This window comes from Rousettus aegyptiacus, unplaced genomic scaffold (assembly GCF_014176215.1).
Source record: "Rousettus aegyptiacus isolate mRouAeg1 unplaced genomic scaffold, mRouAeg1.p scaffold_m13_p_11, whole genome shotgun sequence".
Classification (NCBI taxonomy): domain Eukaryota; kingdom Metazoa; phylum Chordata; class Mammalia; order Chiroptera; family Pteropodidae; genus Rousettus; species Rousettus aegyptiacus.
The window spans coordinates 6,041,199-6,056,897 of NW_023416286.1; the positions used below are offsets into that span (position 1 = coordinate 6,041,199).

General features: G+C 51.3%; 1 protein-coding gene across 1 annotated transcript in view; it reads left to right on the forward strand.

The window, feature by feature from the left end:
- SPATA13 (spermatogenesis associated 13) overlaps positions 1 to 15,699 on the forward strand; it is a 284,285-nt gene that overhangs the window by 17,662 nt on the left and 250,924 nt on the right. The window contains exon 2 of the mRNA XM_036228451.1: positions 10,710 to 10,745. Within this exon, the coding sequence (XP_036084344.1) occupies positions 10,710 to 10,745 (36 nt within the window). The remainder of the gene's footprint in view (positions 1 to 10,709; positions 10,746 to 15,699) is intronic.

Genomic DNA, 15,699 nt, shown 5'->3' on the forward strand with positions numbered 1-15,699 from the left:
GCTATTCTAGGTACTTTCTAGAAATGGCTTCTTGGTTTCTACCAAAAAAGAAAAAAGACTGTTGGGATTTTGAGGAGCACTGTATAAAATGTAAAGATCGATTTGGGGAGACGTCTGTTGTGTTAGCAATATTGAATCTTCCGATCCAATAACACAGTGTATCTTTCATTTTAATTTGTCTCAGCATCACTTTATACAAACCGTGTTCTTCCGAGACTCCCAACAACATCTCAAATCGGGCAGATCTCCAGGCTTGGTCTGGAGCAATCAGAGGGCTCTCACCTGGTTTGCGTCACATCCCTCAGGGGCTGCTGTCACCTGTCCCCTGATAGCTAAGGTCTGAAGACTATTATTTCATATATTTAGCTTGTTCTTAGTTTTCTTTAGGTGAGAAGGTAAATCAGGTTAGGCCAGATCTCTAGCTGGTAACAATACTAAATAGTTACTATGTCAAGGCTGTGTAATAGAACACTTTCAACAATGAGTCAGTGTGTAAACATAAAGATATCGCCCTCATTCATGATTGCCAAAATGCAAATTAAAACTGCAAAATGATGGCACTTCACACTTGCCAGACTGACGGAAAATTTAAAAGTTGGGGGACACCCAGGGTTGGAGGGGGTGCAGAACAAATGAACGTTCTTTCACTGCCGGTGGAAGACCCAGTTGGAAGTGCCACAGTGGTAAAGAACTTGGCATTGTCTAGAGTCTACGTTTGCGTTCTTTAGACCCGAGAGCCTAGGAAAAGCTGCTTTGCTCCCAGAAGCAGGAAGGGAGGAGGAGGAAGGGGGAGGTGAAGGGAGCCGTGTTTCTGAGGGACCCTCTGGGGCGTCCTGCAGCCTGCAGGGAGGGTGACTCTGCTGGCCAACTGTTCTCTCTCACCTCCTGCCCCGCCCCCATCGACGCAGGCTCGCCCCGTTGGGGATGGACATCCCTATACGTTCAGGCTCCATCTAGCCCATTGGGCAGCTGGGAAGGTGGAGTCCACGGCCAGAATCATGGTGCCCACTGGAGCCTGAGGCAGGGAAGAGGTCAGATGGCAACTGAGGCAGAAAGTGCGTAAAGTTGGTCCCACTGGTGACAGCTGCACAGAACTCACCGGGTGGCTTGCTCCAGGGACGAGCGGGGTGGAATGTGTAGCCGAGTTTCGCAAAGATGCTGAGGCTCGCAAGAGCTAAGGTGACGTCTGATGTACCAACACAGGTGGACAGGTGCGTGCCACAGGACATAGCAGTTGCACTTCTAGGTGCATCCTCCAGACAAACATGCAAACCCGCCAGGAGGTTACCGGAGGGGGTGTTTGTTCACGGCACTGTTATTCGTAATGACCACAGAGTGGAAATACCCCAAATCTACATGCGGTCTAAGAATAGAGACACCGTGGTATATTCATAAATGGAAAATTATATATAATTATATAACTAGATATTATAAGCAGTGAAAACGACCTCCAACTATGCACATTAATGTGAACGAACCTCGAAAACATAATGTTAACCACACACACACAAAAAAACCCAGTTCATGGAAGAACATATACCGTACGGTTGCGTTTATATAGAGTTAAAAATGCTCAGCTAAGTTATGTATTATCCCGAGATACGTCCTGACAGCACAAAGCGAGAGCGTAGGGAACAGCAGGTATGGGCGGTGGCTTCCTCTGAGCACAGGAGGGGGGACCCCTGGGGAGAGGCACGTCAGAGGCGGCTAAGGTGACAATGGTATTTCACCATTGAACCTGAGTGAACGTGAGCGTTCTTGTTTTTTTTGTCTTTAAGTTGGACATACGTATTTTATACACCTTAATGCGTGGTGTGTTTTGCACATGTATACACACGAGATAGCGAGTTAGGAAACTTGGGGTTCTAGTCCCAGGTTCTAGAAACTAGGTGTGTGACTTTGGACAAGTCGCCTCATTTCTTCTTCGAACAAGTATTTTCTGTAAGCAGCGAGGTGCCAGCCCTATGCCAGGCACTGGAATACAATGATGATCAAAACCGGTTGCGATTCCTGCCTTGATGGGCTTAGCACCTAGTGGGAGAGTCAGATGTTGAGCTAACATGGAATTTCAGCTCCGGCGTTGCTCTGTGGGACAAGGACGTTGTGCCAAGCAAGGGGCCTGACCTGGTCTGCAGGTCGAGAAGCCTCACTGAGGAAGTGGCCGGTGTTAGGGCATCTGAGTTGAGAGGAAGTGGCCAACTACACAAGGACAGAGAGAAAGAGATACTAGCGTGAATTTACCGAGGAGGCAAAAGGGCAGGAGGGTGAAGGGCTGTGGAATGGGGGAGGGGAGGTCACTCCTTGTACCGCAGGACACGGGAGGGGGACGTGCAGGTATGAATAGGCTTACAGGGTGTGGTAAAGGGCTGCAACGGAGCTTCCGTCTGATGAGTAGGGAGTGAGGTCAGCTGAATGTGGAGTGGTCACCATGGAAAGTGGGAGAATGAGGTGACCAGAGAAACGCGTCAGGGTCGCAGGGCGGGTCAATGTCCTCACCGAGGTGCGTGGTCCCGAGTCGTCTGCCTCCTCCACCCTGACCGTGATGTGATGCTCGCCAGGAGAGCCCGGCGGCGGGTAAAGCAGGGAGCTGGATTCGCCCCGGCCGGTGCCATTGGAAGATGGGGGGAGGAGGAGGTTGGGATGGTGACGTGGGTGGTCTTTAAATAATGGCCCTCGGATACGGAGGGCAGCGTAGGAAGGAGGGGCTGGCGGATGGGAGAAAGTTGTGGAGTTAGTGACGGAACAGTCCGGGGAGGGGCAGCGGTGATCATGGAGCGTGCCGGCCGGGGAGCCCCTACGAGATGCTGACTGTAGAGATTTGGAGGGGGCCCGTGGGAAGGGTGGTGGTTTAAAGCAAGAGGTGGTGGGAGGAGAGGCGGAGAAGGGGCTGAGAGGCCAGGAGTCACCCACGTAGACACTGAACTTGCCTGAAGGGATGGCGGGACCAGAGATGGAGCGGGAGCCGTGAGTGCTGGGAAGAAAAAGCCCAGCGACAAAGACAAAGACGTGAGGACTGTGTCTGAGGCGCCAGCGCCAGAGGGCAGCGGGACCGGCTTCTTCCTCTGTGGCACGAGGTAGTTGTTCCAGACAGGGTCTCGGATTAAAGTCGCTCGTTTATCCCCCGTCCCTCCCTGACCACGAGAATTGGAAGCCAGTGAAGAGTCCCCCAGTGTCCGCCGACTGGGGACTGCCCCCAGGCCTGTCCGGCTCCCCCAGAGAGGGAGTCAGCATCCGCTCGCCTGGACCCGCCCACAGGTGAGGCAGTGGCAGTGCCCCCCCCCATGACCTGTCCAACCTGATGCCGCTCTGCTTCCTCGGGAGCCCCACCTCGCCGTGGCCTTCCCAGTAAACGAGTGCACACGGCACCGATACAGCGCTCGAGTCGTCCGCCGGCCCCTTTAGGAGCTGGGCCCCTGTCGGCGCCTTTGCTTCGGATGCACCCAGCAGCTGTCCAGCTCAATGTTTTTCATTTCCAGGGCGTTGGGGGTGAACAGAGAAAATCACTCTCGTTTCTTCTCTTGATTCTGTGGACCCAGGCCGGGGGCGTGTGGGTAGGTTCTAGCTGCCTGAGGCCGTCGGCTCCGTCTTAAAAACTGCAGCGTTTGCACAGTTATTCCGCATCCTGCTTGTCTGGTTCGCCGTCATTCTGTTTATAGCACTTCCCCTGCACTGGTCTATAAATGCCGAGTGTCTCTGCACAGACGTGCACGTGTAGATAGCGAGGGAAGTACCTACATCGAATAGCTCGGGGAAGGCTGGAATTAAATCATTGTGACGTTTCCGTTGCAGAAATCTCCAGCTAAGCATTGCTGCTCCGACGCTGGTGATAGTTTCTTTGCTGGGCCTCGAGAGAAGAGTGGGTTCATCGGAGGAAGTCCGGTAAATTGGACTTTGGAAGAGGCGGGCAGACCGCGCCGTATGCGTCTCTGCGAGGGGTCCGAGCGAAGCATCTGAATCCGCTGAGCTGCATGCTGGGGGGTGTATTGTTGGGGGGCAGGAAGGGACTTTGAGCGTTTGAGGAAACGCAGAATTAAAAAAATAATAAAGCTAAGAGGACAATTGTCGTTACGCAGTCGCCTCTTTCTGTGTGTGTTGGTAACTCCCTAATGCAGGTTTCACTGCATATGATGCACCTCAAGACATTTTGAATTCAGCCGGGGTATAAATGATTAATAATACGAATGGAGAAAGTCAGTCTGTGTATTTTGCAAATGCAAAATGTTTGCAAAATATTTTATTTCACGTTATACATCAGCCATTATTCGCTATATGAATACCTTAAAACAGCTTATTTTTAGTTTTATACTTAATTTGAAAATTTGATACAATATTAGAGACATTTAAAAAAAAACGCATCGGTGGATGCCGTACCCGTAAGAAAGAACCACGCCAACCAAAGCCCCTTCTTGGCCGTGACCTCCTCTCCCCTCTCTCCGCAAATCGTTTTGTGCATTTACCACATTTGTAACATACACACAAACGGTCTACGTTATCATTGTTTTTCAAATATAGAAGTTTCCTTCTGTCCCCTCCCGTAGTTCCTGGTGCGCAGTCCGGAGTTCTGGTCTACCCTTCAAGGTCACTGGAGGGCATGGGGAACGATGACATTATTCCCTCCAGGGCCGAGCCTCTCTGACCGTCTTCGGTGGAGGATTGCTTTTAAAAATCTCCAGAGCATCACGAACCAATATCTTGTAAATTGTGAAAAAGAAAGATGAATTATTGGAAAAGTGACATTAAAAAACAATACACAAAATACTGCTCTTCGGTCGTAATTAAACAGTTAGAAGCGAGAGTTACTCTTTGTACTGACAGCCCAGACGTGTGCTTTCACTGGTTACCATTTATAGCGAAGTGCAACGTTTTTCACGTGGCAAATGTGTGTGCTTCTTGCTTGTCAAGTTGATTGAACGTAGGTTGGCTCGACGTGTGTGTATTTGAGATTCATGCAGCGCGGAAGCCCGTGCTGCAGATGGTTTGCTTTCAGGCTGTGCAGTTCCCAGGTTTTTGCTTTCTTGACTCCCCGGCCATCAGCGGTGTGGAGGAGATGGACGGTCGGTGAAGAAGGGACTCGCCCCTTCATCAGGCTGCTCCTTCAGGTATCCCGGTAACGCAGGTGTGACCCAGGAGGGTCGGAACGGGACAGCACACTGCATCGATTCAATCAGCTTCGAGAGCGGTTCTCTCTTACCCAGGGCCGAACATTTATTTATCATCCCATGTCAACTGCCAGAAAAAGTCTACGGCGAGGTAATGCCAATGGGCACTCAGCAAAATGTCACCCACCTAGTGACCCCCCAAATTAGACCGTAAACCCCTTTCTACCTTCAGATTCCCTGTGAAAACTTAAAGCTCATCTCCTGAGTTTAGTTTCTGTACTGTTATTACTGTGTGTGAGAATGAATCAGAGGACTTAACTGAGATGCATTTGGAAATACATCAGCAGATTCCTCTTACGTTACTACCTTTTGCTAATGTGTCAATGATCTTTGCCAACTTGCTTTCGATTTCAAAAGCTCTGAGATTGTCTCCAAGTCAGTGTTCCGAGAGTCTTTGTTGGAAAGGACTGCTTTATCCGGCTCTCTGGGGGGAAGGGGTGGGAATTAAATGCTGCACGATGAGGTTCGCGTTTAATTGGAAAGGAATTCTATTCCTTGACAACTTGTTTATGGCGCTTACATTTCAAAATTGTTTTAATCCTTGTATTTTTAGCATTTTCTAAATCTGGATGGATGAAAAGTTAGGGGACGGCTGCTTTAGGTAAACCGGAGAGCTGCCCACCGTCTCGGAGCAGGGGAGTGGTTTATATGGAGAGGGGCTCTCCATCCAGGGCCGGGAGCCCGGAGTTCAGGACGAGACGGAGTGTACGCCGATACAAAATGGAAACAGTACGTTCCAGGGGGCTTGGGAAATAGAGACAGTGAATGAAGAGGGGCAGCTGTGCAGCTTCCTCGCCTGACGAAGGAACGAATTCAGCTGTTTTGCTCCTTCTTGGTGTGGGGCCGGGGTGCGGGAGAGGGACAGGAAAGATTTTAGTTCGTGGAACCGGCGTTCGGTCCCTGTGACGCAGAACGGCTGTTACCTGTCACGCGAAGGGGCCCGAGGACACTCAGAGTGTCGCAGGGCGTTCTCCGGGAAAGCACGTTGCGTTGGATCTGCCAGCACCCCGTGACCGCCGGATCTGCGGCTCGACAGGCGGCGAGCAGCCCAGGCATTTTTGTCGCCGGAGGAGTTTGTTTCCTTCCCCGCACGCGGCAGCATAGCTCACATTTTCTTCCTCCTTAATAAAGACGTCCACTCCCTTGATCTTTCGCGTTGACCTCCCGGCGGACAGCGAGCCGTTATTCCTTGCGTGGCTGTCACCTGTCCCACCACGCAGTTTGCTTGGACTCGCACCTTGGGTCGGAAGTCATTTGAGCAGTGGAGCTGCAAGCAGCCTTAGCCGCCTGTTAGAATTCCTCGATTTTCAGCATGAACTGCAGAGAAATACGGCAATTTCGTAGGTAATGATTCTGTTCCTAAACGAGGGACCCGTTGTGGACATAGCGCGGATCCGGAGGGGACAGGTGCGTCTCAGCGCTCAGGAGGCGTCGTTTCCTTGGGTCGGACAGTTCCCACTCCCCGTGCGTCTGTGGGCGCGCCGCTCGGGGGTCTGTAGGAGGCACGGTTCGCGAGCGCGGCCTTCAGGGCACCCCTGAGCATCGCCCGCACGGCGAGCAGCAGTTTCGGACGGACGGCCACACGGCTACGTGGTGCCCAGTGTGTTCCCATGCCGCATCCTGTGACCTACGAAGGAACCAAAGGCACGACGCGGGGTGGCAGCCGGAGCAGGGGGCCTGGCCCGACTCCCGCCGCCTCGAGTGCCGGCAGTGGCGGCGTGTGACCGTGCGAGGCGCTGACCTTGGCACGTCCTGCGGACCAGCGTGTTGAAGCATCACCACTGCCTGCGGCCTTGGGTCGCCGCGGTGCCACCGCACGGCTCAGGGTCGAGGCTCGGCGCGCTGGCACCTCAGTCACGTGGCTTGCAGGCTGGTGCCAGGAGAGTGCCCGGCCCCACAGCCCGAGCTCCTCCGTCCTGCGGTGTCAGCTCCCAGCACGGGGGTGGCCTTCGTTCTAAGTGGTCGGGAAAGGTCGCTCTTGCTTTGTGGAAACACCGAGCTGCCCCTCGCCGCGGCTCTCTCGCCGTTCTGCCGTCTTGGACTAGCCCGGGCTCGTGTTCGCCCACCCCCACCCTGCCGTTCCTGGAGCCCACCCTCCTCGCGGGTCCAGCTCCAACGCCAGCCCCGGCTCTAAGCCTCCCCGGCTGCCCACGAATCACGGTCCTCGTCCTGCCTTGGCTCCGAGCTGCGTCTCGTGATCGCTCTCCAGCTGGTGGTGTGGTCATCCTGTTGATAGCTTACCTGACCGTAAAGCATCTCACGGGGCCTGTGCCTGGGCCCCTGGGTGTCCCCAGAAGCACTGGGCATAGTTCCTGTGTACAGTCTGGTTGAATGCAGTTTTGAGTGGTTTTCTCTCTGCGAAATGGAAGGACAGGCTGGTCTGCTTCCTCGGGCCTTTCCGGGGCGCAGTTGGAGTCAACGCCTGCCTGCGGGGAGGGACCTGGGGTGACCGACTGCAGCGGTCAACACCCTGTCCCTCCAGTGACTGGCCGTGTGATCTGGGAACGTTACTCAGCCTTGGGGTTTTCCAGATGCTCCGACATGGGCACAGGGGCCTTCGGACCGCTCGGGAGCAAGGAACTTCTTTCTGCGTTAAGCCCAAAGCACTTTCAGACTCACAGGGCAGTTTGTGAACGAAACTCCTCTCTCCTGTCCCGGCTTGACCCTGGGCAGGACGCTGGCCTCAGATGCCCCCTGCTGGTCGGTGTCTGGAGGAGCCCGTCAGCCCTTCCGTCTTCCCGTGTAACCAGGGTGGGCACAAAGGTGACAAGGTGAGAGAGAGACCCACGTGGGAACTCTGATGGGCTTCCCGCGTGGCTGTCCAGCCAAGGCCCTTCGAGCTGGCCAAGGGGCCCAAGGCCGTGACTCTCCGTCCTCAGCAGCTGCCCGGCTCGTCTTTCTCCCTGGGCCGAGCTCCTAGAGTCTGCCCTGCCCCCTCCCGTGAATTGGTGGCGGGGGCTCTGGTCAGCTTCAAGCAGCGTGTTGACCACCACGCCCAGCGGTCCCGGGCACCTGTCGCGTAAACCGCCCCAGGACTAGTGGCTCAGGGCGGCGTTTGTTTAGCCCACGAATCTGTAAGTTGGGGGCCTCACTGGGCTGGACTGGGTGGTTCGTCTGTCTGTCCTGGGCTCACGCCCATAGCTGGCAGCCAGCGGGCCCTCGGCGGGGGTGAGGTGCAGCCGGGCCGAGTGTGCCTGCTCACCTAGCCGGCTGGGCCAGACATGTTCCCGGTGTGCGGGCAGACGGGGGAGGGCGCCAAGCCCAGCGTGGCCCTGGGCGTTCCCAGCCTCGCCGAGTCCCGCTTGCCAAGGCCCCGGGCAGCAGCCCACGCGTCTGAGCCCAGAGCCAGAGCGGGAGGCAGCCCAAGGTCACACACCTTTGCACACCTGGAGGAACCTCAAGGCCGTCCACCGAGCGGACCGGGTTTTCTCCGACACCAACAGCCCGCGTCCCGGTTCCTTTTCCGCGGCACGGTTCCTGTGCTCTGTCCCCTGAATTTTTCCCGCTCCCCGAGCGGGGCTCTCTGGCCTTCCCTCGAGCGCCCTGGGTTCCTGGCCCTCCGCTCCCTCTGCCCGACCCGCCTCAGGCTGCAGCCGTCCACACCGCTGCTCCGTTTCTGTCTCAGCCCCTCCGATCTGGGCTGTGCCGCACACAGCCAGCCCCGCGCCGGTGACCCGGTGGAAGACGGCGTGGGTTTGCGCGGGGCTGACGAGGGGGGGCCAGCGCCTTCGTTAATAATGAAAGTCGTTAATTCACACACACGCATTAGCCTCACGCCACGCTCCCTTTCTGGTTGTTTCCATGGGATCGTTGTGATTTTAAAAGAGCTTCTTTTCTTTTTGGCACTTTCTAGATTCTTATGGGAGTAGCCACATTTTCTCGACAGAGCAAGGTCTGTCGTTTCTAACGATGTCTTGACAAAACAGGTCTTGGAAGAAAACAACCCACTGAGACAAGCTTCCGCTCCAAAATTGATACATGGGATTATTTAATGCTTCTTTTAAAAACTATTCAGAGGACATAAGTTAAAGCCTTATCAATTTCCTTTACACCGAGAGGTCCCGGGGTCTGTACAGTTTAAGGAAACCATTTTTCTTCAAAGCGCACATCAGCAAATCTAAACTTCAGCGGTAACCGCGCCTCCAAGCCCGTCTCTTTCCCAGAAGCCGCTTCTCTGCTCGCAGACGGGTATCACAGGCGAGGGTCCTCCTTCGAGATGGATCCCGTGCCCTTACACTGGCCACGTAAATCCTGCGCACCTCCCTGACTTCCTTCTGACCACTCCCCGCTCTAAGTTTCTTCTCTGGTCGTAGTTAATGACTCACGGTCGTGAAACAAAAACTTTCGTGGCCAAAAGCTTTTCTAAAAGAAAGGGTTTACTGAGCCACATGTAGCCAGAAAAGGACGGGGTCCTGGGGCGTGCCGTCCAAGCCACCAGCAGCGGGGCAGGGTGGAGAGGGTGACATGTCCAACATCCTGGAGTTTGGGGGAAGAAATATGTCTCCCTCCTCCCTCGTTCCCAGCCCCCACAAGCTGTCGTATCTTTAGTATTCTCTCTTCTAGAAATGTTACTGCCCTGTTTCAGAGAGAGGCCCTAGCGGACACTCCGGGATGTACGGTGTCCCACGGTTCCAGCTGTGGGGTGGCAGATCTGCCCCCGCCCGGTCTGGCCCCCCAGCGCGGTCATACGGACATGACAGATCCCTTGGGAATCCGGCCTGGTCCACACCTGTGTCCCTCCGACCTCGGCCCACGCCCAGCCTTCAGTCAGTGCATGTTAAGTTGGTGAATAAAGGACCAAACAGGTAGATAGACGTTCACCTAGATGGTATGGTGAATGTCCAGTAGTAGTGTCACGCTCTCTAAGAGGCGGCAGGTGGCTTCTGGGAGGTGAGCTTCTGGAGCATGAGGCGGTCGTGAGTGAGGTTAGGGTGGCAGGTCGTCGGGCTGGGGAGCAGAAATTCTTTCCGGGTGGGGGGCCAAGCACTGAGCCAGGGGAGCGAGTCTAGTAAATACCTGTAAAAAAGCAAGGATTCCTGAGAAATCGCACGCTTTTTAGCCACAGAGGGCAAATCCCCCAAATAACGGCATGCATTCCCCTACGCTTACTGCGTGGGCCCTCCGTACACTCACCCGCTCAGTTCTCACCACCGTCTCTGTCATTAGCCCAGCCGAGGAGTCACGTACCTGGCCCGGGGCACGCAGCGAGCAGCGGCGGACGGATCCGACCCTGTGTCGTCTGCCTCTGGAGACCCAGCGCTGAACCTGAGTCCCACGGCTTTGAAACCCAGGGCTCCTGGTTGTAAAACACACGGCCAGAGCCACGGGGCTGATGGGCGCCCCGCAGCGCACCCTTTCCTCGGTGCTGTGAACATCTGCAGTGAAGGCCATGCGTGTGGGGCGTGCGTATGTGTGCGTACGCACACATCCATGCGTATGTATCTTCAGTGTTTTTCAGGTCAGGTTGAACTCTGACGTTAGAACCGAACTTCACACAACCTGTTCGTACATATCCGTGCGCTAACGATGCGTCTCTGTCTTCCTTTCCAGAACGTGCCCTCGAGAGTCGCCAGCGCCCCAAACCTGGTAAGACGGGCTTGCAGCCCCCCGCCCCCCTTCCCCTTCCCCTCTGTGGGTCCTCCTTGGACTGTCTGGCTGGCAACCCCATGTTTTTCTTGGCTTTCAGTATGAACCTCGTCAGATTGGGTGACATCTTCCTTTTTCAAATTAAGCCTCCTTTTACCATAATTTTAGGCCATAAATGAAATTCATTAATCTGCGGTATTACCCCTAAGTCTTCTGCTCTTGTGACCTATCCATTTGTAGGCAAAGTTTGGAATGATTTTGTTTTGGAAACAAATGCAAATTAGTCTCCTCATACCAATGGAAAACCAGACATGAGATTCTGATATTTTAAAGATTTTTTTTGCGTGTGATAAAAACCTGTGTTATGGATTTTTGTTCATTTGTTTGTTTTATTGAATGAATAAGCTTAGATTGAATACATTTTAGTATACATGGACATGTACATGACTTATTTGTGTCCTGTTATAAATTAAATTGTATTACCAACCACTTCATGGTTTTAAGGTCAAAATGTCTTTTCTGATGAACAGAGAGACATGTTGCAAAAGATCATGTTTGTCATCTTAGCATTATTTGTAGCCATGGTTTACCTACTGGGCGTAACTAAAGACTAACCAGTAAAGAATCTAAGGACGGTAGTTAGGTCTCAAGTGAAATGTTCTTTTGTATTCCTTCTTCTCCAATTAAAGTGGACCGCAGTCTGTGGACAGCTTTTAACCTAGCTAGATAATGCAGAACAGGAAATTCAACTTGAGTTTGCACTTACATGTCAGAAGGCCGAAGACGTCTATCAGTTAATAGTCATTGATGACAAGTAAGGTGACGGTGGCTTTTAGCAACGTGATCGACCGGCCTCCTTGAAGTTTAGAGGACTGTTCATTGATTTGGTGCACTTCATTCATTTGCCATTTACCATCGACCTGAAATAAAGAGGCTATTTTCCCTGTATTTTTCATACTCGATGCATTTTTTTTTAAATTTAATAATCGTATTTGTGGGAAAATTATATAACGGCATTTAGGTTTCCGAAGTTTTGCATAGTATGTGATGGATTTTTCACAGATCTTACTTCAAAATCCTTTCGTGTCTGCTCAGATGAAAAGAAATAATGACCAGCTATTAAAAATTCGGTCTGTTTATAATGTTTTTAGCATTTATGATGAAGGAGATTACCGAAGCATGTGTGACTGGGGCGGGTATCCATGGGCATATTATTAAAACTTCTGTGATAATCAGGGAAGTGAGTGTGTCTCTAAAGAAACAGCCTGGAAGTTACATGATTTTCACTTATGAAAAACAGTACGTATTTTTGTAATCAGTACAAATTTGATAGTAGAAGAGCTACAATTTTGACATGCTTTTCGTTGTTTTGTTTTGCCTTTAGGTAAGCTCAGTATTAAACCAACTTTTACCTAGCACTAATTATGTATATTTTAATATATTTTTTAATGCTGCATGCTAAATGATTATCAGACTTATCCAATAGTATATTCTCTTTTTTCCTCTGGCACCTCCTGCACAATCAGAATCAATATCAAGGACAAAAATGCTACTCTGAGGTCAGATTTTACTTCAAACTACAGCTACAGGAGGGAAACCCTTGGGAACTGTTCTCGAAAACGATGATGTTTGGAAACAACTGTCGGAATCCGTGGTTCCGTGCAGCGACGGGCCCCCAAGGGGAAGGAGATATTCCGTACACAGGAAAAGCTGCTTCTGCTGAGCAGACTTTTAATTTGTTTCAAATGGCGAGGCGTTAGCAACCGTAGATTCCAGGGTTGCCTCCCTCGTTCTCTCTGGAGCCAGAGAGGACTGGCAGAGATGGAGGTCACTGCTGCCCTGGCTCCCTGGTCTTCCCGCAGGGTCTCTGGCCACCTGGAGCTCTTTGTCCCAGTCGGAATCTAGACGCTTTGCTTTCACCGAAGCCCAGGGCTTCGCTGTGTGATGGGCTGGCCCGTCGCAGAGCAGGAGACCCATTTCTGGCCAGAACTTGACGTCCTTCAGACAGATGGCTTCTGTCTGTTGGTGTGAAACCCCCGGCCACAGGCATTGTTGCTCCAGGAATTTGGACCTCATAGCTGTTCTCTGGGGTTTAAGGTTTTGGAATTTTACTTAGTTCCTTGCTTTACATTGTTCCACTTCAAACTTGAGCATTTGATTGGACAGTTGGAGTGCTTGAGCTTTTATCTCTAAACGATATTGTTCTAAATTATGAGAAAAGCAAAATATACTGCTGTATATTGTCACCGAGTTCCCAGCTATATTCAGTCTCATTCACCGAAAAAATATATGCGACTTTTGGGAAACTCGCTTTTCAACCTGAGTCAAATATGTTATTACATTTAAATTAAAATGTATTAATATTAAAAAAAAATAGGTTTATAGTCTAGAGATGGAAATCATTGGCCTAAATTTCAATAACTGCTTATATTTATTCTTGCCACAAGAATGATACTTTCATGCCCAATAAAATTTACCATTCGGTGGTAACTGACTTATAATTTCAAAACTAAAATTGTTTGAGAGCCACTTCAAATTTAAGTTCTAAATTCTGTCTTGAGTGGTAACTGTCACGGCCAGCAAGCCCAGTTTCCCTCAGAGGCCATGAGAGGGTGCTGTTGAATCTTAAACTAAATGCGTTTGAATGTCAACAAAACTGAGCCAACTGTTCAGATAATTGGGCCTATAAAATGTAATGCACTGTGATAAGCAGTAATGTTGTTTTTATTCCTATTCAAACAAAAGGTATGCGTGTAATTAAGAGATACCGCAGTTCAGGTCAATGAATTTTTTTGAGCACATATTATTTACAAGTCACTTTCTTCTAAAAGGGGGTATAAAGATTAATAACTCGTACGGTGCATAAACGTCTACGTGTGTTTGTACGTATGCACATTCACATTACGAAGTAGGACATAACATGTAAGACCCCTAAAAAAGAAACAAAAGATTGTGGAGTTTCAAAACAGAGACAGGTGGAATCAGGAGGGGCAGGGTGGAGGAGGTGGCGTTTTAGAATGGACGCGGGGGACTTCGGAGCACGTGGCAGATGGTGATGGGGAAGGGCTCTACGCGCAGAGCGCGGCGTATGGAGGTTTGGAGGACCCGGCAGAATCCGTTCGCTTGTTCATCGGCGATGGAAAGGTGACGGGGAGAACTCTGGGTGATGTAGGCAGGTCGGCTGCGTAACTGCTGAAGGGCTTCTTTGCAGCTGATTGCTTCCAAGGTCAAAGTGCCACCAGCTGACCCCTTAGCGTGCGAAAGTGTGACTGGGAAGCATGTCTTCTACTCTGAAGGGTTTCCTCCGTGATCTCTGATAGTTTGGGGCCTCAGACCCAGAGAAGATCCTAGCAGTGTTTATAGGTCAGTGGGGTGAGATTTAGATAAAATGCTAGCGTTCACTGTTTAGTAGGCATTATTCACCAAATAGCCATTAAATACATATTAGGCATAAGTTCTTGGAAAACCTGAAGATTTCTTAACTACGGTCTTCAGAACCTGATAAAGCGTTTGTAAAATGTTCGAAAATAGTTGAGTGATCTTTTTTAAAAATGATATTTTTATTATGCTTATTAAGGTGGAAATGACTACTTAGAGAACTTGAGGCGACTTTAAAAATCCCAAATAATGAACTTTTTTAGAGCTGAAACAAAACAGAAACCACTATGGGAAGTGGGATGAATTCAGCTCTAAATCCGTCTCAAGTACAGTGTGAGGCGGGCAGCACTGTGGCCCTCGTGGCTTTCACTTGGTGACTACATCTGCAGAATCAGAAGTTTTCCTGGAATTAAACTCAAGCAAAAATGTATAGCGTAGGCTCTCGTGTAAAAGGAGCACTGAGTAATGTGCTGGACAATAACTTCCGTTCTCATTTTTAAAAACACCTAGAGGTTGGTCGTTCAGACATACTTGGATCCCTTAAATAGGTAGACATTAAATGAAGATACAGCTCAGGAAGTTATTTCTCTGGAGAGTAGAGGTGACATGATCCTACTATTTGCTGTTTGGTTAGCTAATTAGAAGGAAAATTAGAGAATGACGAGGAGTAGGACAATGGGTAGAATAACCCCCCACCCCTGGACCCTGCGAATAGACTTTATGTGGCAAAGAATGACTAAGGGTGCGTATCGGTGGTCCAGAACAAGGCGGGGATCGTGGACCACGGGCAGGCTCCTTACAAGTGGGAAGTCGAGGCTGTGAAGTTGGGCAGTGACTTAGGTAAGGAAATGGGACCTCCCCCACCCCAGCCTATGGAAAGGAATGCAGCCCTGCTTGACACCTCGACTGTCCCCCGTGAGACCCCTGCTGGACTTTTAACCAGCAGAGCTGTAGGTAATGATCCCGTGTGTTCAAGCCACTGCGTGGTGGTTTCTTACACCCACAGACACTAATATCGCTGCAGTTCACAGTAGGGCCCCCTGGTACCTGTGACGCAGGTGGCCCGCGTCGTTGGTATACACCAGCCGTGTGCTTCAGTGATTTACCAGAACTGAGGGGAACAGACCCGGTGGGCTGGGGCGTTTGCGAATCGTGTGCCGTGGGGGTTTATGGATCAGAGCTGGGTTCTCGTTCAGAGCGATCCGTTTCCACGCACAGCGGTGGGAGGGGCAGCTAAGGGAGGCTCATGGGACAGACCCGGCAAGGGCTCCATCCAGGCGTCAGTAATTTGTTGACCCTAAGGTGTTTCAAACTGTAGGACTTCGAGTGAAAGATGAGGTATAGAGATGGCCAGACGTTGGTCGACACTTACATATTTGGGTGGACGGGCGGATGGACGAGTAAATGAGGAGGACGAAGGGCTCAGGACGAATCAGGCTGCCGGCTAAAGAAGAAACGCGCCTTCGGTCTCCCCGGTTGTGGCAGTGACAAGACCAGGCAAGGCCAGCCGCAGACGTGAGGAAGATGCTGTCTGGACGGTGTCAGGGGCCCAATTCCCCTTCGCCCCGTGCTGCGA